The sequence below is a fragment of the Balaenoptera ricei genome, chromosome 6 (genome assembly GCF_028023285.1).
Source record: "Balaenoptera ricei isolate mBalRic1 chromosome 6, mBalRic1.hap2, whole genome shotgun sequence".
Classification (NCBI taxonomy): domain Eukaryota; kingdom Metazoa; phylum Chordata; class Mammalia; order Artiodactyla; family Balaenopteridae; genus Balaenoptera; species Balaenoptera ricei.
In genome coordinates this window covers 90259448-90282631 of record NC_082644.1, presented here as the reverse complement: position 1 = coordinate 90282631, position 23184 = coordinate 90259448, and the positions used below count along the sequence as shown (strand labels likewise).

Genomic DNA, 23184 nt, shown 5'->3' with positions numbered 1-23184 from the left:
ATCCAAATAGAAATCGTGCTCACCTTGTGCATGAAATAGGCCATATTTGCATTTACATTAAGGCTGTCCACTTCCAGTGACCCAAAATGCTTGTGTTTCCAATTTGGGGCACCACCTTTCTCAAGGTTAAGTTACCAGAGCAATGAATCAAAGTTTGCTGATTTCTTGCTCCGCAGGAGAGGTGTTAGAAAAATAGAAGTCATTCAAGCTAGTGGTGGGGAAGGGTTTCTGGAGTTTAGAGATCAAGAGGTTCCACAGCTGCTGCAGATGTGAGAGAACTAGGAAGACAGGAGGGAGGGTGGTGGTTAAAAACATCGCTGAGAATTACAGACTGGCTTCCCCTTTAGTATGTATTGGTTTGCTAGGGCTGCCATAACAAATACCACAAACAGGGTAGCTTAAATGATAGAAACATATTGTCTCACAGTTCTGGAGGCTAGAAGTCCAAAGTCGAGGTGCTGACAGGTTTGGTTCCGTCTGAAGGCTGTGAGGGAAAGAACCTGTTCCAGGCCTCTCTCCTTGGCTTGTAGATGGATGTCCTCAAGTTCACGAGGTGTTCTCCCTGTATGGCTGCCTGTGTCCAAACTTCTCCTTCTTAGGAGGATGCAGTTCATATCAGATTAGGGACCATGCTAATGTCTCAGTTTAACTTAATTACCTCTGTAAAGACCTCATCTCCAAATGAGGTCACATCCTGAGGTATTAGGGGTTAGGACTTCAATATATAAATTTTGGAGCACACAATTCAACCCATAGCAACTTGGGAAAATGTAAGTGAAAACCAGAATTACTTTTAAATAACTTTCATTGGAGGATTGTGTTTCTTTGCACACTTTATTGTATTTGTACAAACAATAGCCCAGGAATATTCGAGCTGTGTGGAACAGAAGAGAGTAATGGGAGGGTAGAAGGGAAGGGGAGGGTCAAGGGAAGAGGAGAAAAGAAAACGAAAAGAAAAGGAGGAGGAGGGGAATGGGAAGGAGGAAAAGAGGAAGAGCAGTGAGCAAGGTCAGACCACCAAGCCTGCACCAGCTTCAGAGATCGGTGAGAGTGACAGCTCACCACTCACCTAAATTTGCTTTAATTTCGGTTTACTAAACGCACCAAAAAGAAGTGCAGAGGATACGCACACATCACTACAAATGTTTGCTGGCCCCTCCCACCATCGCTTATGTCTCATGGAAGTGTTCGCAAGTGTGGTGGACCCGACAGCTCTCCCACAGTGGGACATGTGCCGGCTAGAGCCTTTTACACCATCCGGATGGACAGACGTGTGGGAGTGCCAAGCCAGTATCTAATGGCCCACCCAGTAAGGGAATCCCTGCCAGCACAGTCATGAAAGACTTGCAGCACCTTTCATGTTTTTATTGCCTCCTGGAGCTGACTGAAGGTTTCAGTGCAGCAAGGCTACTGCAAAAGGAAGTCTGACAAGAGTTTGTTTTGCTCATTCAGGCAGCACATGCTCTCTGAAAAGAGGTACTGCCTTGAGTCAAAGAGAACTGAAGGGAGAACCAGGACTCTGCAGGCTCTCGGGGCCTTCCACTCCACTGCCAGCTGACCGTGCGTACCACCAGGTCACAAATACACAAAACGCAAAGCCACCCAAGGCAGGTGGATTTCCCCAGATGCAGTGCAGAGACTGCAGGACAAATAGCACCATAGTTAAAGATTGAAAGAGAAAGGGGGACAAAATTAACACACTTGTACCTGCGATGGGCCTGGAATAAACCCCACCGTGTGCCTCGTGTTTTAGAGAGCCGGGACGCCCAGTCCGGGGCTAGCTAGATCTGCCCTGGAGCTGAAGCAGATGCCCCCGAGGGAATTCAGTGCGTGCTGAACTTTGAGAGCCCCTGTTTAAAGTCTACAGCCCAAACCAGTTTAGACAGGGCCCTGGGAGAATGAGCTTCCGTTTTCTTCCCAGCAACTACTGTCTATTAGAACAGCTTGAGACCATAGGGGCAGGCAAGAACAGGATTTACCACCTGCATCGCCTATGACCAGCGTCGATAGGGAGAAAGACAAGTACTTGGCAGGGCTAATTTAACCCTCTTACGTGTAATTCAAGTTCTTCTCGTGTCTTCATTTGCTTTGTGAGGTACAAACTTCCAGCCCTTTACCCAAATGGAGTGATCTAGACTGTGTATGACTACACCTGTGATTTCTATTTAGTTAATTTGCATGTTGTATTTTATCTTTAGCATGGGAAGGAGACCTAGTTGCCAGAGCGGCCAGGAATAGTATTTAAAAGTTTAGCCTTTACTTTAACCCTAGTTGGTCAATCTCGCTGTGTTCTTGGCTCACCTAACATTTGTGGTCACAAGAATGCAAAACAGTGCAGTTCTGCTGGCTGCTTCTCCCTATTTTGTCTCTCCGTCAAGTCTTATGAACTTGTTGACTTTCTCCTAAATTTACTAACATTATTCATATTATTTTTACTAGCTAACCTTGCTGCTTTTACTCCTCTCCCTTTGATTAACATTGCCCACTGAGCAAAGCCCACCACTTGGTTTACCTCGTTCCAGAGTCTAGCCTCCAGAGATGTCTGCTGGCTTATGCAGAGGCCCCAAATAGGGCTCAGAGTGCAGTTCGGAGGTGGAGCCCTGGCCTGGAAACAGGAAGCCTGGTTCTGGCCTCTGCTCTACTACAGACTTGCTGCACAATCTTGGGCAAGCCCCTCCTCTCTGGGGCCCCAGAACTCTGTTGTACAATGGGGAGAACACAGTCAGTCAACTCTCAGCCCTTCCAGCTAGAGTATCCCAGGGTTTCCCGGTCTTCCTCTGTTATACAAGTGGCCATGCAGTATAGATTTCCTGGAAGGTAGCTCCAGTTTTGCAATCCCTGGCACCGTTGCCCACACACCATGAGCATACTGGTTCTTACTCTGTGGTCCCAACTACTGATTTCGCCAGTAGCTGAGGGGCCCTTGAGGGTGTCCCTGCCTGGTGTCTCCACAATCACAGTTACGTAGGACTTGTAGCCCTGGCAGCCCCGAGTGGGACTAGGATCCGAACACCCAAATGCCTAGCCTTTTGAGCATGAGTCACCTCACCAGGGCATTTCTAAAACCCCAGTAGAAAGGCATATCACACAGTAATCAGTGTTTGTTGAATGAATAAACAACTACACTTTCTCTACAAACACAAGAGTTCCATAGACTGAACAAAGCTCAGGACTGAAATAGAGAAACCAATTCCTTCTGCAGAGCCAAAACCTCAAACTGAAGCTATGTAATGCCTGGAGTACACCAAATGATGGCGCTTTCTTGGAATTGTGTTATATTTAAAGCTCTGTGTGCAAGCTCTATTGTTGTGATACCCTTCCCTGGCCCTCAACCCAAATACTTAATAATCCTATCTATGTGACTGCAGTGGGTAAGTCAGAGATCTGGAGTTAAATCCCAGCCCTTCCACTTACAAGCTGAGTGGTTTAAACTTCAGTTTCCTCTTGTGTAAAATGGGGCAAATAGTAAATTCCTCATTAGGTTGTTGATTTAATAAGAAACCTACATCTCCAAAATTACTGAGAATAAGCATGTGTTAACTGTTAGCTAATTAACAAAGCAACTCTTGGATCTTTCTTCTCATTCAGTCTTCCTGTTTGGTGGGAATTATCATATCTATAGTCATTTACAGCTAAGGAAAATGAGACCCAAAAAACAGAGGTGAGACACCCATGATCCCACAACTGGTAAATGGCAGGGCAGCAGCTGAACCCAGGTCAGAAACACTTCCAAGCCTGGAAGATGGGGTCGTAAGCGCAGTAAGTTTAGACCTTCTAGTAGAGTCAAACAAACTTGGTCCTGGCCAGAACCCTCCTCCTGCAGCACTTGAGGGGAGGGGCAGTGCAGCTCTGGAGTTCCTGTGCACAGGAACACCACATACTGTACAGTATTTCCTGTTGAATGAAGCCAGCTTTGTAGACATTTTCATCCATTTTAACTTGATGCCAACATTTGCATTTCAGAAGGTTTTTTTCAATTCTTCCTATGAGGACATACGCACCTGGAAAAAAAAGTGGAGTCTAGACTAGGACAGGTGTGAAAACAGAAGGTATATAACGTGTTTCGCCTCTCCCAGGGATAGATCTTTTCTCGTCTACTCTTTTACTGGAATGTGTTCAAGGCACTGTTGGGCCCAGAGATCTTAGTCTTTCCATCCCTCACTAGCCTCAGGGACTCTTGGGCGCTTTCCCCAATATGGTTGTTCCCCGGTGACTTAAAAGGCTCAGCTCAAATTGCAGTTATAATGTAATTCACTTTCCCAGTTTTAATCACTTAGAGCTTCTACTCAGCATGTGCTGGCTGTGTCCATTCAGTAATGGCTAGATTTTAGCCCATAGTCAAGGGAGCTTGAGGATTCTTTGGGCCAAGGTAGCCTCAATGCAGGTCAAGGTCTAATTTGTTAAGTTTTTGAAATTACTATAAATGACTCATGATCCCCTAGGACTCAAGAAATAACAGTCTAGGAATCCCTATTTAAAAAGAAAGGAACATAAAATGTGATATATACATAAGTGGAATATTATTCAGCCTTAAAAAGGAAGGAAATTCTGACATATGCTAAAATGTAGATGAATCTTGAGGACATTATGCTAAGTGGAATGAGTCAGTCACAAAAGGAAAAATATTATATGATTCCACTCATATGAGGTACTTAGAAAGTCAAATTCATAGAGACAGAAAGTAGAATGGTGGTTGCCAGGGGCTGAGGGGAAGGGGGAGGGGGAGTAGAGTTATTATTTACTGGGCTTAGAGTTTCAGTTTTGCAAGATGAAAAAGAGTTCTGGAGATGGACAGTGGTGATGGCTGCACAAAAATCTGAATGTATTCAATACCACTGACTTGCACAGTTTAAAACTGCCAATGTGGTACTTTTTATGTTATGTGTATTTTACCACAATTTTTAAAAATTGGAAAAAAAGAAAAAGAGAGGAAAAAGGAACAGCTTGAACACTAAGACTCTCAGCTATGGTATTAGCATTGTCTCATCAGAGCCAAAAACAGCTACATAATAAATGTTGTACATTTTTATGCCCAACCCCCAATTTTCCTTCTGCTGAATGAAGCATCTTGCTCTGCCACTGAAAACTAGCATTTTCTCCTAAACCACTAGCTCAGAAAAGTCAGTGACTTTCAGCAGTCAGTCCACTAGAGACCACTGCTAAGCAGAGGAGGCTAACAGCAGCACTGTGCAGTGAAGAGAGTGCACCCCTTACAACCAAATAGCTCCCCCAGGTGGCTTCAGCTTCTCCCCCAAAGAAAAACAGACCCCCTCCCGCAGAGGAGCAGATTTCTTTCCCAAATTAAATGTGTAACTTTTAACTGTTATTAGTATTGTCAACGTGAAAAAAATATATATATCAGAAAAAAAAAATTCCATTATAGATACTATCATCTTTAATTTCTTCCAAATGAAATTGAGACTTTTTCCTCTGACTTTCAAAATGAAGATACTTATTTCATGCAATAATCAATTCCCAAGATCAAAGGGAACCAGTTTTGCATCATTTTTTTCCCCAATAATTTGCCATCTGTTAGGATTTACAAGAGCACACTCACCCATATATCGCCCTAGGAAATCATTTTTAAAGATACATACTTTCACCACTTAAATTTGGCACTTTGGACCTAAAATTACTTTTCAGCCAGGATTTAAGAAAAACACTTATGAAACTGTTCTAGAATTTTTTTTTAATAGGCTTAGAGAAAGATGTTTTCCAAATTATCGATTTTTTAAACTAATACACCTCTTCATCATTTTGTGATTCTGCTGGACAACTGGAGCGTTTTACATGGATCTCAATCTTTAGAAATTGTGGCTTAGAGTCCTAGACTCCTGGAGTGCACACCTTTGAGCTATTCTTGGTATTTCCTATGGTCTACCAGAAAGTGAATGCTCATATCCAGAAGGCAGCATAAGCTAAGTGAAACTTCAAAAATTTTTATTTTTGGTTGGAATTATATCAACTCAGTTTAGAAATGGTATCTCACACTGATTATTAAGGTCTTTAATTTTCAAAATGAAAACAAAATTTTATATAAGAAATCCAATTTATCAAATGAATTCTTTCAAAAGGGGTTTAGCAACAAGTGATAAATAGATTGAAACCCCTCATCTACACCCACAGAATTAAGAACTGATAGAAAGAAGAGGCAAAAATATTATGTATGGTTTTAGAGACAAAGAACAGAATGAGCAAACATTTCATCCAAGATTTCTGGATGATTTCTATGACGATTCTGCTGGGTACCAGCTGCCTTTGAACACAGATCTGCCTGATGGAGTCATAGGCACACTCCTTGAAAACCACAGAACACCCAAAATAACAAGGACCAAGACAGAGATACCTAGAAGAAAACAAGCCAGGGCCACTGACAGTATCGTGCATTTGAATGACTACATGGTCATATAAGAAACTGTCAATCCAACCAAAAAAACAATCTCCACAAAACGCTTTCTACATATTTACTTGTAAATCTAAAGGCAGAGAGACTAAGGGCCCTAGCAGCCAGGCATAAGCAATGAGACTTGGTATATGAATTAAAAAGTTTATTAGCCATAGGAAAAAAATGATTCCTTAAAATCAGTTTTCATTAAGTTCCCTGTAAAACAGTAAGCTTACAGAAAATTTCTTTCTCATGAACAGAAAATCACTATGCTTTTGGTCCAAGATATGTTGGGTTTTTTTCCTTTCTTCTTCACATGACAGACAGATGGATGTAGCCGAATCTATGAACGAGTGTACTTGCCCCAAATGTGCAACATAAATACAGAAGCGATGAACAGAAGACTCATAACCAATACTGGAACAGGGCCACTGGAAATAAGAAAAGGCAGGCTTAGTTTCAGTAATAATACATTATTATATTTGTAATATTAAAGACTGCCTAGGGGAAAAGGGAGGGGAAAGCACCTAAGATCCATAGAAGAATATTATTTACATCATTTAAAAACATTCCAAAAATTATTACTGTGGATAGTTTGAGGTTGTGGTGACAGCATTGCGGTTATTTAGAAAGGAGGAATCCTTATCTTTTAATGAAACATACTAAAATATATACAAAAAAAGGATCTAATGTCTTAGAGACACTAGTCTCTTTAATTTCGTGCATTTGATATTCTCCATAATAAAAAGTAATTTTAAAAATTCCCCAAACTCTTTAAGTGCAAATGATCCAATTACCAAACTATTATTTCAAATTAATATTTAAAGACAACCTTCATCGTCTAACTACAATAAACTAGGCATAACAAAGATGAATATCACATTATAAGTTATGAAGCATTTTCAAATATATGATCCCATATGATTAACAAACTGAAGACACAGGCGAAACAAATATTAATCTTATGAAATAAGAACACAGAGCCTAAGAACACAGAGCCAGAATGGAAAGGAGGGATCTGAACTCAGGTTTTCTGCTTCCACACACAGTGCTCATTTTACTGCTTTAAGGTTCCCATATTTACGGGAGCAAACATTCTAGGCAACATTAATTAAGTTTGATTTATATTTAGTTTACTGTAGAAAGGAAGTAGATTTTACTCATCAGCCCTTCCCTACATCAAATGCTTTCCAGGTTGAGAATTAGTACACGGGTTTCTTAAAGGTAGAACTCCTTGATTTTACACAACCTGTCAATGCTGATGTCAGTCAAAGGCCTCGTCTTTTTGACTCTTCTTGCCAACAACAGTTTTGAAGAATTCAAGATGTCCCTTCACCTCCCAGATACACCTGGGGGTGGACACAGGAAAAGAGCCCAGGAGTCTTTATAATTAGGGCAGTAGAGTAACCCAGCGGAGCAGCAGGTAGCAAGAGTCCACTAGTGGACGACAATCAGTGCACGGAGATCCAAGTCCTTGCTGCACTAGTGTGTTCTTCCAAATGTGTACAATTATGGGAGTAAACACACTTAAAAGTACCTAGGAAGAGATCGTCATCACGATGCACTGGATCACACTGCCTTACTTTACAGCGCCGTTAGGTAACATCAGTCATAAAGCTGAGAGTGCCGTGCTTAGATCCAAGCGCTGGAGTCTGGAAACCAACTCTGTCCCTCACAAGCTGTGACTGTGGCCCTGTGACTCACCTGCTCCAAACATCATTTTCCTCATCTGTAAAGTGGGGATAATCACAGCACCTCTCTCATAGGGTTGCTGAGGTAGTAAATATATTAACACACACACACGGTGCAGGCTTCTAGTAAGCTCTCAGGAAATGCTACTATTATCAACCTGAAAAAGAATTCTAACTCCCAGGAAGAGACAACAGCAAGCTCCAAGATGGTACCTGACTGCTCCAAGATGTGGATTTGAGGATACAATTTCCCAACTGTGTCCTTTCACCATAAACCTCTCTCTCTGGTATGATGAGACTGTGGTTTATGACACTGCAAAGGAATAGCTTCTGTCGATTCCTAGGACTCACAACAGCAGCAAGCAAGCCTGGCTGCACAACAGCCCAAAGCGAACAAGCCAGATTCACCCACAAGAGGACAGTTGTTTCACCACCTCGATAAGGGTTTAAAATGTTGTCCCCTGGATACCCTGAAGAGCAAGGGGCTTCAAAATTTGTCTCTGAAATACTCAGAAGAATTACCTCTAACAAGGACCAAAACGCTGCCAACTCACACATCCCCAACCCCAAGAATTACTTCCTGAAATACATTCTCACCTTGTAAGTCTTCGTCATAACAGGGAAATAAATAAGTAAATAAATAAATAAAACAAAACCTCAAGAATTCTAGGGAAGTCTTTCTAAATTAAATTTGTGATCTAAGTCAAGCTAGTGGTCAAAAGTTAATTAAACTAATCCAAATAAATCTGATTTTGTCTCTGTTACCAAACAGGCAGAATGGAAAGAGCATGGAATTTAACAGTCCCAGAATATCTGGTTCCAGCTCTTGCTGGCTGTTTGTCTTTGACAAGTAGCTTTGCCTCTCTGAATCTGAACTTCTGAACCTGAGGTGCTATACGAATGAGAGCTGCTGTCATTTTTCCAATTCCTCATCCACTGGATTCAGTCAGGAAACAGCTGTAAGTAGTGGTGTCCTGGAGCCTACCTGGTCAGAAACCTGTGGGATTAGGTTTCACAGTACCAGAAAGCGAGGTGAGGCATGGGGACAGGGGTTCCCCCAGATGCCCATATCCTATCACCTAATGAGCATTCCCAGGCCTAGAACTTGGGAAGTGATAGGGGTCCAGTCACCACCCACCAACGGCAAGGAGGCCAAAGAACTTTTGGTAACACAGCCTAATGCAGAAACTCCCATTAGACTGCAATAATATCAGCTTATGCCTCCAGGAGAGCTTTGACAAATCACCTAGCTCCTATTCAAATGGTTACTCCTGTTTCTCAGTGTCGGACAAGAACACCAAATGAAGAGCAATTTCACCTAATTAAACCATTTTCCCTCCAGTTCTCTCTATTCCCATCATTTATTCTGACAGAGCTACATGAAGATGTTCCCTTGCTTTCACTCAAACCATGAACAGATGTCACTCCAGGCCCTAAACTAATTGGCTGCTATATGGACAAACCAAACCCCGCCCACCTGGCACAAAGGAAGCTGCTGTGTATTACAAATCTCATCAAAGCAAACACCACTGGTGGCAAAGAGAGAGTGCTGCCAAAGGGCTCTGTGATTCTGGACAGAAGCACAAGGTCTGCTCCCAGGACTTACACTTTGAGCCCCGGTGAATCTTCTGTGTAGAATCGCCACATCCCCCCAGTGCCTGCTGAGGTCGTGCGGCCTGCGCTCCTCGTTCCGCAGCTGGCATTTTTCCTGTTGAGAGAAAAAATGTTACAAATGGCCTTTTCTTGGAAACCCTTATCAGAGCATTATAACATATGCTACCATTACACTGGTAAAGAACCAAAAAATTAACTTTTTCTTTGCTAATACCTCCTTGCTTTTGCTTGCTTTTACTCCACTGATCATAAGCACTAAGAACTGAGTACCCGCCATACACTGATGCATACAGTAACCCAGAGAAGTAGTTACCATCTCCATTTTATAAATGAGGAAAATGAGGCTCATAAAAGGTTAGGCAAAGTGCCAAAGACCACATAGCCAGCAGGCAGCCACGCGCGGCTGTGGACCCAGTTCTGACTTGAGCCCATCCACTTGCTCACACATATGGGCACCGCATTTGGACAATGCACTTCAGTTTCACTTCACATGTATTTTTTGTGAAGTCAAGTAAAAAACTCCTGCTTAAAAATACCCTGAATCCATATTATCTGATTTTTAAATGACTACTTTAAAATGTTTTAAAATTACTGTATTTTCTACAAAAAAGACAAAAAACGTAAGTTGTAATTGTAATCCAAGTGTCAAAACAGAGTATATATTTTATGAAAAATTATTTTACAATCTGTTTTCACTATTTTGATATACTGACTATAGATCTTGGACAGAGGTAAGACGTGAAAAAATGCAGGAAACACCCAACCAGAACTTGTCCCTCACAAGGGGATCAAGGCTTGTGAAGTGAGCTGTGTGGTGCAGGCAGCCCTGGCACACAGAAGCAGCGAACAGCACTAATGCCGCTGACCAGGAAGGAAGCCAGGGAATCCTTTCCCTCCTCTCCTCAGTCACTGGGAATCCCTCCCCAACAGCTATTCTCCCACACAGCACTCCTCCAATCCCACTTCTCATCGCCCCTCAGTGCGAAACTGGTACCACGTAAAAATAAGTAGTAAGTTTGAGACAGATCAGAAGAAACCTTCTTCAGCCCATTTATCACCAACTCAGAAATTCTAGGGAAGGGAAAAGGAAGAGAAAGAGAAAGCCCTGTCCCATCACCACCCCTCGCCATTAACCAAATCCCAAGACACCCTCCCTCAAAATCCCATTCCAGTTATCCGTGGACTGCTGGTTCTGGATTTTTGAAAAAAGACGGGCATACAGGGAGAAACCAAAAGTGAATACCCTATCCCCACCATCTCTTCTTGCCTCCCAACTCTGGTTCCTAATCCCCACCTCACCCTACCAGACTTTATTCCACACTCTGAATGCAAGAAGCACTGGTCTAGAGCTCAGGGAGCTTGCCCTGCTGCATGGAGTGGGAGAGTGGAGTCCTGGTTCCAGTGTGGGCTCCAGCAAAAAGAGCTGTGTTCATGCTAGCAATCTAAAAACAATTAGTGTCAAACGATGATTTCGATGTACTGTACTAAAAAGATTACATTTCAGACACATTAATTATGGGCTACATGGTCACCTGGGAACTTCTAACTCCATCTGTATGTTTCTATAGGAAAACTGATTGTAAACTGTACAGGGACTTACAGAGTAATTCATACACTTACAAGAGCTTTCACACACAGATACACATCATCTAATTGGTGGAGTAGGTACGTGAAATTTTCCTCGTTCATAAAAAGGAACTTGAGCTAGATGATAAACCCAGTGTGGACATAATAAGTCATCGGCTGAGCCAAGACTAGGACCCAGGTACTTTCTACTATTCCCACACCCACCCAACTCCAGTTCCTGTCTTCAAAGTCTTCAGGAGCCCCCAAGGAATCAGTCTGTGCTCTTTGAAGATTTCTTACATCTGCTGGCACACGGGACATAGCAGAGGATTCAGGGCACCTAGAAATACCAAAAATGTACTCAAAATACCTCCCATCCCCCCTACTGGGAAGCTAGGTAGAAGTTAACAGAGCCCATTTTAATCTCCTAAATTTCTTTTTGGGGTCTATTTTACCCTTTCTTTCTGGCCACTGTGTAACTGCCTCCCTCTTCCTATACCCTAACGCAATGGTTTTCATAACCAACCTTTAACACACTTTGTTCTAACATGGTGGTCTTCTGGCTGTTCCTCAAAGAAGCCAAGCTCATTCCCATCTCAGAGTCTTTACACTTAACTATTCCTCTTGTCTAGGAAGCCTATTCCTCCCCAGACCATTGCATAATTTGCTCCCTTGTCTCCTTTAGGTCTCTACTCAACTGTCACCTACTCTGAACACCCTATCCTCACCCACCCTCTAGTCTCCATACAACTTTATTTTTCTTCTTGGCCTTACTACCTGAAATTATCTATTTATTTGCCTTGTTTATGGTCTCTTACATAGGAATATAAGGTTCATGAGGTCAAACCCTGACTAGCTTGTCCACAGATACAGCCTCATGACTGGAACAGTGCCTGGCATGTACCCTCAATAACTATTTGATGACTTCCTTAAAACCCCAGCTAGTCCATCACCTTACTATGCCTGATTCCCATTAATCCTGAACACTAGAGACTGTCATACAGAGTGAAGTCAGAAAGAGAAAAACAAATATCGTATATTAATGCATATATGTGGAATCTAGAAAAATGGTGCAGATGAGCCGGTCTGCAAGGCAGAAATAGAGACACAGAAGTAGAAAACAAACGTACGGACACCAAAGGGGGAAAGCATGGGGGGTGGGGGGGATGAACTGGGACACTGGGATTGACCTATATACACTGATATGTATAAAACAGATAACTAATAAGAACCCGCTGTATTAAAAAAAAAATTCAAAAAAAAAAATCCTGAACACTGCAGCATTTTAAGGCTTTACAGTTTACAATGTGTTATTGTTCCTTTTCATCCTAGCAACTTCCTTTTATACTGTAGTAACAGAGCAAGGACGCCAACCCTGGCCTGACCTTAAATCCCATAGTTACTTCTCAAGGTTCTACTTCTATTACCTCATTGAACATGGAGACAGAATGCAAATCTGTGGACTACATAATCCACAGCACTATTATTAACTGTTAGCTTCAACTTTTTCTTACAGACTCACAAAGAGGGAATATATTCTTGAACAGTCAATACCTATTACATTACACTCATGAAGTAACACTTAGAAGAGTTCCAAGATTCTAGAAGGGAACTCTGTAGGGTCTCTCAGTACATACAACCATGGTCTGTTGAGTTACACTGGCCCCAGCAGTAGTGAATTCTAAAAGATGACATCAACACCCCCAACTTGATAAGCTGCATCTGTCCTCAAATGTTTGTGTCTCCATTTCACTTGTGCAGCAGTTATTTCAATTTTATTTATTAAGTAAATAGTTATTTCATTTATTTGATAAACACATGATCTCTCTTTTTTTTAAGAGTTTTCAGATGGCTAAACTTCTCTGCCACAGTGTTACCAATTCTCCTTAACTAGACCCACTCCCCAAGGAACTGTACCTACAGGACAGGTTTTCCATTCCAGCACAAAGAATCTTTGAAATCCAGGGTGGGAACAAGACAGCACCCCAAGCCCAAATAACCTACACCACAGCCTGACACACTTTCCAGCTGGTCCATCCCAGCCTTACCTTGAACATCTTGATGACAGGGAACTCAGAATCATTCAGGGTCATCTTAGCATTTCTCATAGTTCTACTGGAATTTTTTTTGCTCTAAGATGAAATCTGTCTCATCTAAGTTCAAATCATCAGTTTTAGATTTACCTACTGTAGCCAACAAGAGAAGTCTCATCCCTCTTCACATTCCTGAGAATAGTTTTCGTTTATCTCTTCAAGGTCTTTTCCTCTCTAGATAAAACCCCCACTGGTTCCTTCAAAAAAATCCCAAGATTACAGGGTAGCTTGATTCCTTCCCTCACTCATCATTTATTGTGTCAGCCTTATGGTAGGATAGAGCTGATGGGCAGTTTTTGTCAAAGTCTAATGAAGGAGATAAACATGGAAACAGAAATGCTATTAGAAGGGTATGAACAAAATGCTTGGGAGTAAAAGAGAAGACTAGTAGCTACTGCTGCCTTTGGAGTCAGGGAAGGCCTCAAGAGGAAATAACCCCTGAGCCTAGTCTTGGAGAATATACACAAATGGCTGGAGGGGTGGGGGTGGGGGTGTCTAGTGAGTTCAGAAAACAGTAATAAGCTCACTGTTGCTGGATCACAGGAGAGAGAAGAGAAGCGATTAGGCGGGGGCGGGTGGGGGGAACCCACCACCAAGAGCCTTGGTAACCCTCTCCCCCTCCCCACCGTGTTTAAGTTCAGCAACAAGAAACTAACCAGCAGTGTGCCAGAATCAGAGCAGAAGATGCATTAGAGTGGAAATGATCTGGAGAGGAGGCGAGTTACGTAGAAAATTCTCTAGATGTGAGAAACTGAGAGCTAAACTGAGGCAGTAGAAATGGAGAAGGAAAGAACGGATGAGAAGTTCTTCATGTACAATATAAACGTACTGGATAAAGACAGCATTAAAAAAAATCCAAGATGACGCTGAAGTTCTGGCTTTGGGTGAACGAGTTTACAGCAGTGCTTTATGGACATAGGGAGATATAACTGGGGGCGGGAGCTGAGGTGAAAGGAAAGACTGAGCTGCGCATTAGACGAGTCATGTTAGACCGAGTGTGTATGGGACTTCCAGATAGAAATGTGAGTGGAGAGCTCAGGTCTAAAGACACCAGTTTAATGACGTCGGTTTTCTTAATGCTGTCTATGACCTTACTCCACTTTAACTTTCCTTTTTCAAGAGTGTTACTCAAAGCTGAGCAATGCGAAGAAAATATTGCCTCCCTCTCGAGACCCAGAAGACCAAGAACTCTTTAATTACCCCTACGGCCACATCACAGGCAGCTCGTTTTGCCCTTATAAATCTTAACATCCCAGGATCTCCTTCTCAGGACCAACGAATTCTTGGGCCCTATCCCTCGGAGCCCACAGCCGAGAGGGTCGTAGGATCCTTACCTCTGCCGGACTGTGGATCCCGCCGCCCGGGCGGCCACTGCTTTGCTGGGAGAGCGCCCTGAGGAGCCCACGTTAGTGCCACTGGGGGTCGGACCAGGCTGTAGAGGGAGACAAGGACAGAGACTGGTGAGCGCCGCCGGCCGGCCCCCAGACCCCAGGCTCTGACGGCCGAGACCGGGACATGCACGGGGGACTGGGGAAAACAAGGGAGCCGCGGAAGCAGGACAAAGCGTAAGGCAGGAATCTCGGTGCCTGGGAGAAGCCAGGACAAGGAGGGACGGCTGGGGCCACAAACCATGCTGAAGACAGGAAGGTGGCAGGAAGCTGAAGTGGACGGCGGGGAAGCGGTGGAGCCCGGCGGCCGGAGGGAGTGACTCAGGTCCCGCCCCCAGACCTGCTGGCAGGGTCCTCGCTGACTCCAGGGACGCCTGGGCTGTCCTATGATATGCCTGTAGGAATTTTGCAAGAGGAGACCTGGTGAGCTGCTGTATGGGAATTACAGACCTCATGTATTTTTCCTTTGGATCACAGCGTCCTTCCTAGAGTCCAGTCTCAACCAATGGGAGGATCTAGCCATGGTGAGACGAGAAATTTCCTCCGGCAGTTACTAGGCACCCACAGATTCGCGCTGACGTGACCTAACCGACGCACGCGCCGCGGGGCGTGGTCGGTCCCCGTCTAGGGCCAGCTGGGAAGCTGGAGGAAGGAGCATGCGCGGAAGCCCTTAAGCGTGCGAGGTGAAGGTACGGCTCCCGGGCTATGGCGGAGGAGCAGGGCCAAGATGAGGACCTGGGTCCTAAACCGTCCGTGCTGTTTCTGCACCCGGACCTGGGTGTGGGCGGCGCCGAGCGGCTGGTTGTGGACGCAGCGCTGGCGCTGCGGGCGCGCAGATGTAGCGTGAAGATCTGGACGGCGCACTACGACCCCGGCCACTGTTTCGCGGAGAGCCGCGAGCTGCCAGTGCGCTGCGCCGGGGACTGGCTGCCTCGCAGCCTGGGCTGGGGCGGCCGCGGCGCCGCGATCTGCGCCTACGTGCGCATGATCTTCCTGGCTCTGTACGTGCTGTTCCTTGGCGACGAGGAGTTCGACGTGGTAGTGTGCGACCAGGTGAGGTGGCCACGACCGGCCCTCGCCGCTCCTCTTTTTCTCACTACGGAGGGCGCGCCGCATGACCTCTGCTGATCTCTCCCTGTCTGTGGTTCGGAAAGATCGGAACTGATCTGGAGAGATCAAAGTGGGAGTGAGACTGTGGTTCTCAAACTTTAGTGTGGACCCGTTAAAGTGGCAGATTGCTTGGCCCCACCCTCAGGTGGGCCCCTGAGGTGGGGCCCCGAAATCTGCATTTTCACTGGATCATCGGAAGATTCTGAAGCATATGGGCCTTGGTGCTCGCTCTAAGAAACGCAAGCATTAGAAGTCAGCCTTCAGTCATGTTTTGTATGTCTTCCCTGTTTTGCACTATTCTTCTTGACACTAGTTCCAAGCCACATGCATCCCACTGTAGCATTTGCTGTCAGGCCACTCCGTTCCTCAGCAGTGTCATGTGTTTAATAAAGCCCTAAGCTAAACATGTCATGTCCGTATTAAAACTTTAACATGGCTCCCCATTAGTCTCTGGAGAAAAATCCAGGCTCTTTACCTTGGTAGGTAATGTCCACCTGGATCTGGGCTCTAGCTATTCTAGACTCTCTGTGGGTTTTTTTTTTCCCCAAAAAATATTTATTTTAAAAAGTAACACCTACTCAGGACTAAAAATTCAAATAATAAGAAAGGCTAGAATGTAAAAGCCCCATTCCAATTCCACTCCATAAAGACAGCCACTTGTTAACAGTTTCTTCTGTATGCTTTCAGAAATTGTCTGTGGCTATACCAGCATATGATGTCTGTTCATAGACACATCTTATTTGTAATAATTAGGATTATGACACACCTACTATTGGACAGCTTGCTCTTTTTCACCAAAAATTTTTACTTGGGACATCCTTACATATCAATATTAGAGATTCACTTCATTCTTCATAGTGGCTGGAAAATTTGCTTTTGTTTGACTGTACCGTAATTTATACATTCTCTGCTAAAGGACAGTATCAGTGTGACCAGTTTTTTGTGAATAGATCAGTGTTGTAATGAACATCTTTATGCCTTTTTTTTTTTTGTACTTCTGCAAGCATGGCCTTTGAAATTCATAGAAATAAAATTGGTAGGTCAAAATTGGTAGGTCAAAGAGTTGTACATCTTAAATGTCAATAGCTTTTGCCAAATTTGCCTTCCAAAGAGGTTCTGTCATTCTACTCTCCCACAGTGATAGAGCCTGTTACTCCATGCTTTTGTGCACATTGGATGATATCAGCATTTTAATCTTTGCTAAACTAATAGGTGGAAATGGCATCACGTTTGTATTTGTATTCTTTAATTATTACTACTGAGTTACTTTTGATCATCCTTGCTTGTGTACAAGCTATTTCTTTTTGAGAAACGTGGGCATTTACCAAATATCCTGCATGTGTAAAACTAGTCAGTAAGTATGAGGCAACTGAGACTGTAGTGGCTAGAGAAAAAACCGAGCTTGGAAGTGGGAGACCTGGATTCAAGTTCCATATCAGCTACTTTCTAAGTAGCTTTGGATAAATCACTCAATATCCCTAAAGCTCACCTTTTTCAGGTATTAAGTGAGCCAGAGATTGACTTGTAAAGATTACCCAACAGGAAAGTCTCTAGTAATGATTATGGTTAACATTTCAATAAATACTGAGCACATAGTGTGTGCTAAATTCTTACACGTTTTACATGCACCAGTGCATTTAATAATGACAAAAACTATATGGGGTTTTTTTTTAAACTGGAATTGTCACCAATTTACAGAAGAAACTGAGGCCCAGAGAGAGAGGTATATAACTTGGTCATGGTCACACAGCTAGCTAGTAGAGCTGAAATTCAAACCCTGCCAATCTTGATTCCAGAGCCTACACTCTAAACTACTGTAGTTCATTCATTCACTTCCTTAGGATGAGGAAGATCCTGGAGTGGCTCTGTCCAGTGTGGTAGCCACTAGCCATAGGTGGCTATTGAGCACTTGAAATGTGGCTAGTCTGAACTGAGATGTGCTGTAAGTGTAAAATACACATCTGATTTTAAAGATTTAATGTGAAAAAGAAAAAAAGAATAGAAGATCTCATTAACTTTTTAAGTATTAATTACATTTTGAAGTGATAGTATTTTAGATAAAATACATTAAAATTAATTTAACCTTTAAAAAGTTGTTAGTGTAGTTAGTAGATTTTTATTTCCATTGGACAGTGCTGTTCTAGAGGAAACCACTGGACTTGCAGCTTTAAATATTTAGCACATATCCAGAAACTGTCTACCAGCCTTCTGTACACCAGGCATTGTACCAGGTGAGAGTCTGGGGGCACACAAAGAAGAACCAGACATTGCCCATGAAGGACCCACAGACTAGCAGGCAGGGTAGGTATCTGTTTCTTTGATTTGGTTGAAGTTTAGTCGACCAGTCACTTCATCTGCTGTTGATTTTTGCTTTGGCTAGGTGTCTGCCTGTATCCCAGTGTTCAAGCTGGCCAGACGACGTAAGAAAATCCTGTTTTACTGTCACTTCCCAGATCTGCTTCTCACCAGGAGAGATTCTTTTATTAAACGCCTATACAGGGCCCCAATTGACTGGGTAGAGGAGTACACCACAGGCATGGCAGACTGCATCTTGGTCAACAGCCGGTTCACAGCTGCCATTTTTAAGGAAACGTTCAAGTCCCTGTCTCACATAGACCCCGATGTCCTCTACCCATCTCTGAATATCACCAGCTTTGATTCAGCTGTTCTTGAAAAGCTTGATGACATAGTCCCCAAGGAGAAAAAATTCATACTCCTCTCCATCAACAGATATGAAAGGAAGAAAAATCTGACTTTGGCACTAGAAGCCCTAGTAAAGCTGCGTGGAAGATTGTCATCCCAAGATTGGGACAAAGTTCATCTGATCATTGCAGGTGGTTATGATGAGAGAGTCCTGGAGAATGTACAACACTACCAGGAATTGAAGAAAATGGTCCAGCAGTCTGACCTAGGCCAGTATGTGACTTTCCTTCGGTCTTGCTCGGACAAACAGAAAATCTCACTCCTCCACGGCTGCACATGTGTGCTTTACACACCAAGCAATGAGCACTTTGGCATCGTTCCCTTGGAGGCCATGTACATGCAGTGCCCAGTCATTGCTGTTAATTCAGGCGGACCCTTGGAGTCCATTGTCCACAGCGTCACAGGGTTTCTGTGTGAGCCTGACCCAGTTGACTTCTCAGAAGCAATAGAAAGGTTCATCCATGAACCTTCCTTAAAGGCCACAATGGGACTGGCCGGAAGAGCCAGGGTGAAAGAGAAGTTTTCCCCTGAAGCATTTACAGAACAGCTTTACCAATATGTCACCAAACTGCTGGTATAATCAGATTTTTTTCAGGTCTTTATGCTGTATTCATTAACATCACATTTGTAGATTGTTGACCCAGTTTTGAAACCAAAGAAAAAAAGCCTAGTATCTAGGGCAGAAGAGATTTTTTTTTTAACATACTTGAATCTTGAATCTGAATCACCTTCCTGTACCCCATATCTCCCAGTCTGCTTTTTTAGAAAAAAATAGTATCTTTTAGACTATAATAATTCTGAGTCTTACCAGTGTTGATTAAGATATAAATATGGTACAATTTCACATTCAGCAGAATATTTTAATTATATGTTCTCTAGATTGTTGCTCTACTTATAAATTTTGAGTTATATTGTACCTTATTTGGTTTTAACACTTTAAGTGTGTCATCATCAAAGTTGATTAATTTGGCTTCATAGTGTAATGAGAAGACACTGTAGTTTCCAGAATCAGTCCACCTCAGTGTTCATTGAACTCTGTTAGGAAATTTTTGTTAGTCATACCTTTGCCTGAATCCATAGCAATAATGCTTTGTTGTTTTTTTTTTAACAAAGATGATTTGTTGTGTTTTTGCACACAGACATGACAATAAATGATGTTTATCATAGGAAAAGACAAAATACTAGATTTTGGCCTCTGTGATCTATTGTGGTGGCGTTAGGACTATAGACAGCCAAGCCTGAATCAGAAACTAGAGTTAACTGGATATTGGAATGAATGGCTATTGTCACGTGTGCAGTGTGCATCTTGGTTAGGGTTTATCTCCTAGTGTTATCTGAGTCATCGGCTTCATTAATATTTGTGTTTTATTAAGTAAGCGCCTGCTAAGTGTAAGACACAAGTGCTTTTTATCCTTCAAGGCCTGCCTCATGCCACTGCTATGAAGCTTTCCTTGACCCTCTACCCAGCTCCTGAACTGGAAGTGACCTTCCCCTTCCACGTTCTCTGACCTTCTGGTGGCACTGACCAGTCTTAGAGTTCATTATTTACCTATTGGTCTAAGTACAAATAAACATAAAGCACTTTCCCACATATCCTTAAAGCTAAATTCATTTTCAGAAATAGCAAAAATCACTAGCCAAAGGTTCCACATTAATCAACTCTAAGAGCACAGACTTGAGAGCCTAACAGCCTGTGTGACTTTGGGCAAATTGCTTAATCTCTGGGCCTCAGCTTCTTCATCTGTAAAGTGGAGTAACTACTCTTGTACTTTCCTCATAGGGTGGTTGTGATGGATTACCATAATATATGTAAAGTACTTAAAATAGTAGTTGGCACATAGTATGGGGTATATAAATACTAGCTATTTTGCAATTTAGGGATATCAAAAATTACTGTCGAAGTTCCGTGTGGTTTGGTGCTGCATTACTATATTGTTCTTTGGGGTTCTTTAGAGCATGAAGTTTCAGGTTGTGATTTATCACGTCGGTCTATACCCCAGGAGTATTTTATTTTATTTTATTTTATTTTATTTTATTTTATTAATGTTTAAATCACTACCAAATTTAATGTTGTCAGACTTAGTATTCATTAACATTTCATTACATTTGAAAAGACTGGATTCTCACAGGAGCATTTTAATGAAATGAAATGACTGTACCAGTAAGGAGTTCTCTAAAATGAGAGTGTCAGGTTTATTGAGTCTTTTATGGAATGAAAAGTTCAGTTGAGTTCTCTTTCCTTTGGCGTTGTGAAAGCTTGCCATCCAGTAAAGTACGTCATCCCATCTTTTGTGGCTTGGTGCATGTATTTCCCAGGGAACTGCAGCCTTTCCAGAAAGACCCGATGGCTCTGACCACTGGGTTTAGGACAGACAGACTTAGTCATGCGCTGAGCCATAACTGATGCTTACCCATTCCAAGCACTAAAACTTTTGCCTATTTGACCATTTTTATGCAGATCTTTCCAAAATGGGCTACCTGGGTTCATGGGCCTTAAGTTTAACTTCCCTTCATTGTCTGAAGTCCCAGCAGGTGACAGTAAGACCACAGATCTGGAAAGGATGCAAAGCCCTGCCTGAGCTTCCAGCCTCTGGTGCACCTTGGACCTAGGATGGAGCTTTGCCCATAGGAGGTATTCACAGCTTCCAGAACTAAGGAGAAGTTAGGGGAAATAGAAGCATGGAAGACTGAAGTGAACTGTCCAGGACCTTAACAGTAGTAACTCTTCTGGCACTTAACTGTGGGCCATGAGACACATATCAGACAGCTCATTTAATCCTAACAGTTCTATGAGGTGTCGGTACTCTTCCCTTTCGAGATGAGTGTGGTTAAGCAGTTGCCTGTGTCACACAGCCTGGAAGGATGGGCAGCATCTCAAGGCTTTCTGATTCCAAAGTCCAACCACTTTACCGTTCTTCAGTCTGCCTCCACCCTGACCAAGCTCCTTGTGTGTGTATTCAGTCAGAAGTCCTCTACCCGACTGCAGGCACACCTGTTCAGGTCCTCAGGTTTAGAAAGACTTTGTTATTCATTTTCCCTTTTCATCTTCAGAGCAGTCTTGTGAGGTGGGTATGATTGTCCCTCATTTTATACACAAAGAAGCTCAGAGAGATGAAAGACTTGCTCAAGGGCACAATTGAAAAGTGAGTGAACCAGGATTCAACCCACAGTTACCTGATCCATCCAGGAAGGCACATTCCAGAATTTCTCAGCCAGCTCCCCTTTGACAATCATAAATATCACATGTCCTTCAATATTTATGAAATTCAACATAAATATAGCATTCTTTGAGTCCAATCAAAGCTGGGGGACAGGACACTTTTCTGTCTTCAAATTAGTGCTCTGACCCTAAAAGAGGTGCTGATGTCCCACATCCACCCCATTGCCCTATCCCAACCCCGTGAGAATCGCTGCTTGGAGGCCATGCCACCTGCCCTCACTGTAGCAGACATTGGGTCATTCAAAGTACTAGTGGAGTTATCAGGGTCATTTCCTTGCACAAAGCAGAAATGCAAGCTGATGTAACTCAAAAGGTTTTAAGAGTTGGGTGTTTGAAAAAATCCACACCAGAAAATACTGTCACGTCCCCACCCCCATCCAAGGATGGGTGAGCTGGAGATGGAAGCTTCTTTCTCATGCACTCTCTTTCAAAGGGGTCACTGTTTACCTGTGACGGCTCGCTCACCTGTGCACATGGATGCAACCCCTGACCCTTAACACACACACACACACACACACACACACACACACACACACACGAGATGGAGGTGGGGCTGGAGGCATGTACTTAGAAAAGACATCCACTCACTCAGCTGATGGGGAGCAGTATTGTGGTGCTTCCTGTTTGGAAAGGATCTAATGACTAATGATACTGAAGCCCTATTTGGACAGCCTTTAGAGTTGGCAAAGCCCTTTCCAGGTTGTATCATTTGCCCTTCACAGCATCATTCCAGGCAATTATTGTAGCCATGCTTACTGTTGAAAAACTGAGGCTTACAGCCAGGAAGCCCTGGACCAAGTCAACAGTTCTTTCAGTTGTACTACAGATGCCTCATCAGTAAATGCCTCACCACCTTCTAACAGGCCAGTATGCCAGTTTCACTTTTACTGTCTTCTCCTTCCATAAAGAAAATGAGGCACCTGGACACTCCCCCATCCCTGTTCATGACCATCAGCCCTTCTCTGTCCACCTCTGCCAACATCACTAACTGTCCTGTGACCTCTTTTCTTTGCATTTCCAACTCCCAGAATCAAGTAGACTCAGAGCTGACTAGGACCCCAGAGATCACGCAACCTAATTTGCTCTTACACAGATGGGAAAACAGGCCCAAAAAGAGAAAGGGACCTGCCTGAGGTCACACAGAGGGACAATTGCTGCCCTCCTCTAACTTCATTCTGAAGCCCCTCACTCCACCTCCACTTTGTCCAAAACCCCTTATATCCTGCGACTTCCTTTGAACTTCTTACTCCTTCATTCCTAACCTCAGTCCCCTGCAGCTCTGTCCCCAGCAGCCTGTGACGGTGCCACCACCCAGACACCAGTGCTCTCCTGCCTGCTAGCTGAGGGGTGGGGAGCTTTCTCAGTGACAACTGTCCTCTGATTAAACAGCAACCCTTGGCAGGGGAGATAGGGA

The 23184-nt window shown here is 43.3% G+C and overlaps 2 protein-coding genes across 2 annotated transcripts; one reads left to right on the top strand and one right to left on the bottom strand.

The window, feature by feature from the left end:
• Nucleotides 1-6533: 6533 nt before the first annotated feature.
• On the bottom strand, nucleotides 6534-15087 carry SEC61B (SEC61 translocon subunit beta). Its single transcript, XM_059925166.1, has 4 exons — nucleotides 14979-15087; nucleotides 14684-14781; nucleotides 9683-9784; nucleotides 6534-6816 (listed from the first exon to the last, which is right to left on the bottom strand). The coding sequence occupies exons 1-4, from the start codon at nucleotides 14979-14981 to the stop codon at nucleotides 6729-6731; spliced, it is 291 nt and encodes a 96-aa protein (XP_059781149.1). The 5' UTR covers nucleotides 14982-15087; the 3' UTR covers nucleotides 6534-6728.
• ALG2 (ALG2 alpha-1,3/1,6-mannosyltransferase) lies at nucleotides 14684-19729 on the top strand. The gene is made up of 2 exons (XM_059925165.1): nucleotides 14684-15790; nucleotides 18228-19729. The coding sequence occupies exons 1-2, from the start codon at nucleotides 15443-15445 to the stop codon at nucleotides 19128-19130; spliced, it is 1251 nt and encodes a 416-aa protein (XP_059781148.1). The 5' UTR covers nucleotides 14684-15442; the 3' UTR covers nucleotides 19131-19729.
• Nucleotides 19730-23184: the final 3455 nt, after the last annotated feature.

What these genes read in the sequence shown, in the direction of transcription:
- SEC61B (XM_059925166.1), bottom strand. An exon ending in GGATCCACAGTCCGGCAGAG is followed by an intron (nt 9,785 to 14,683) that starts GTAAGGATCCTA and finishes TTCTCTCAACAG; the next exon opens with GAAAAATGCCAGCTGCGGAA. An exon ending in GATTCACCGGGGCTCAAAGT is followed by an intron (nt 6,817 to 9,682) that starts GTAAGTCCTGGG and finishes TCTTATTTCCAG; the next exon opens with TGGCCCTGTTCCAGTATTGG.
- ALG2 (XM_059925165.1), top strand. Translation starts at nt 15,443, where the DNA reads ATGGCGGAGGAGCAGGGCCAAGATGAGGACCTGGGTCCTAAACCGTCC. An exon ending in ACGTGGTAGTGTGCGACCAG is followed by an intron (nt 15,791 to 18,227) that starts GTGAGGTGGCCA and finishes TGCTTTGGCTAG; the next exon opens with GTGTCTGCCTGTATCCCAGT.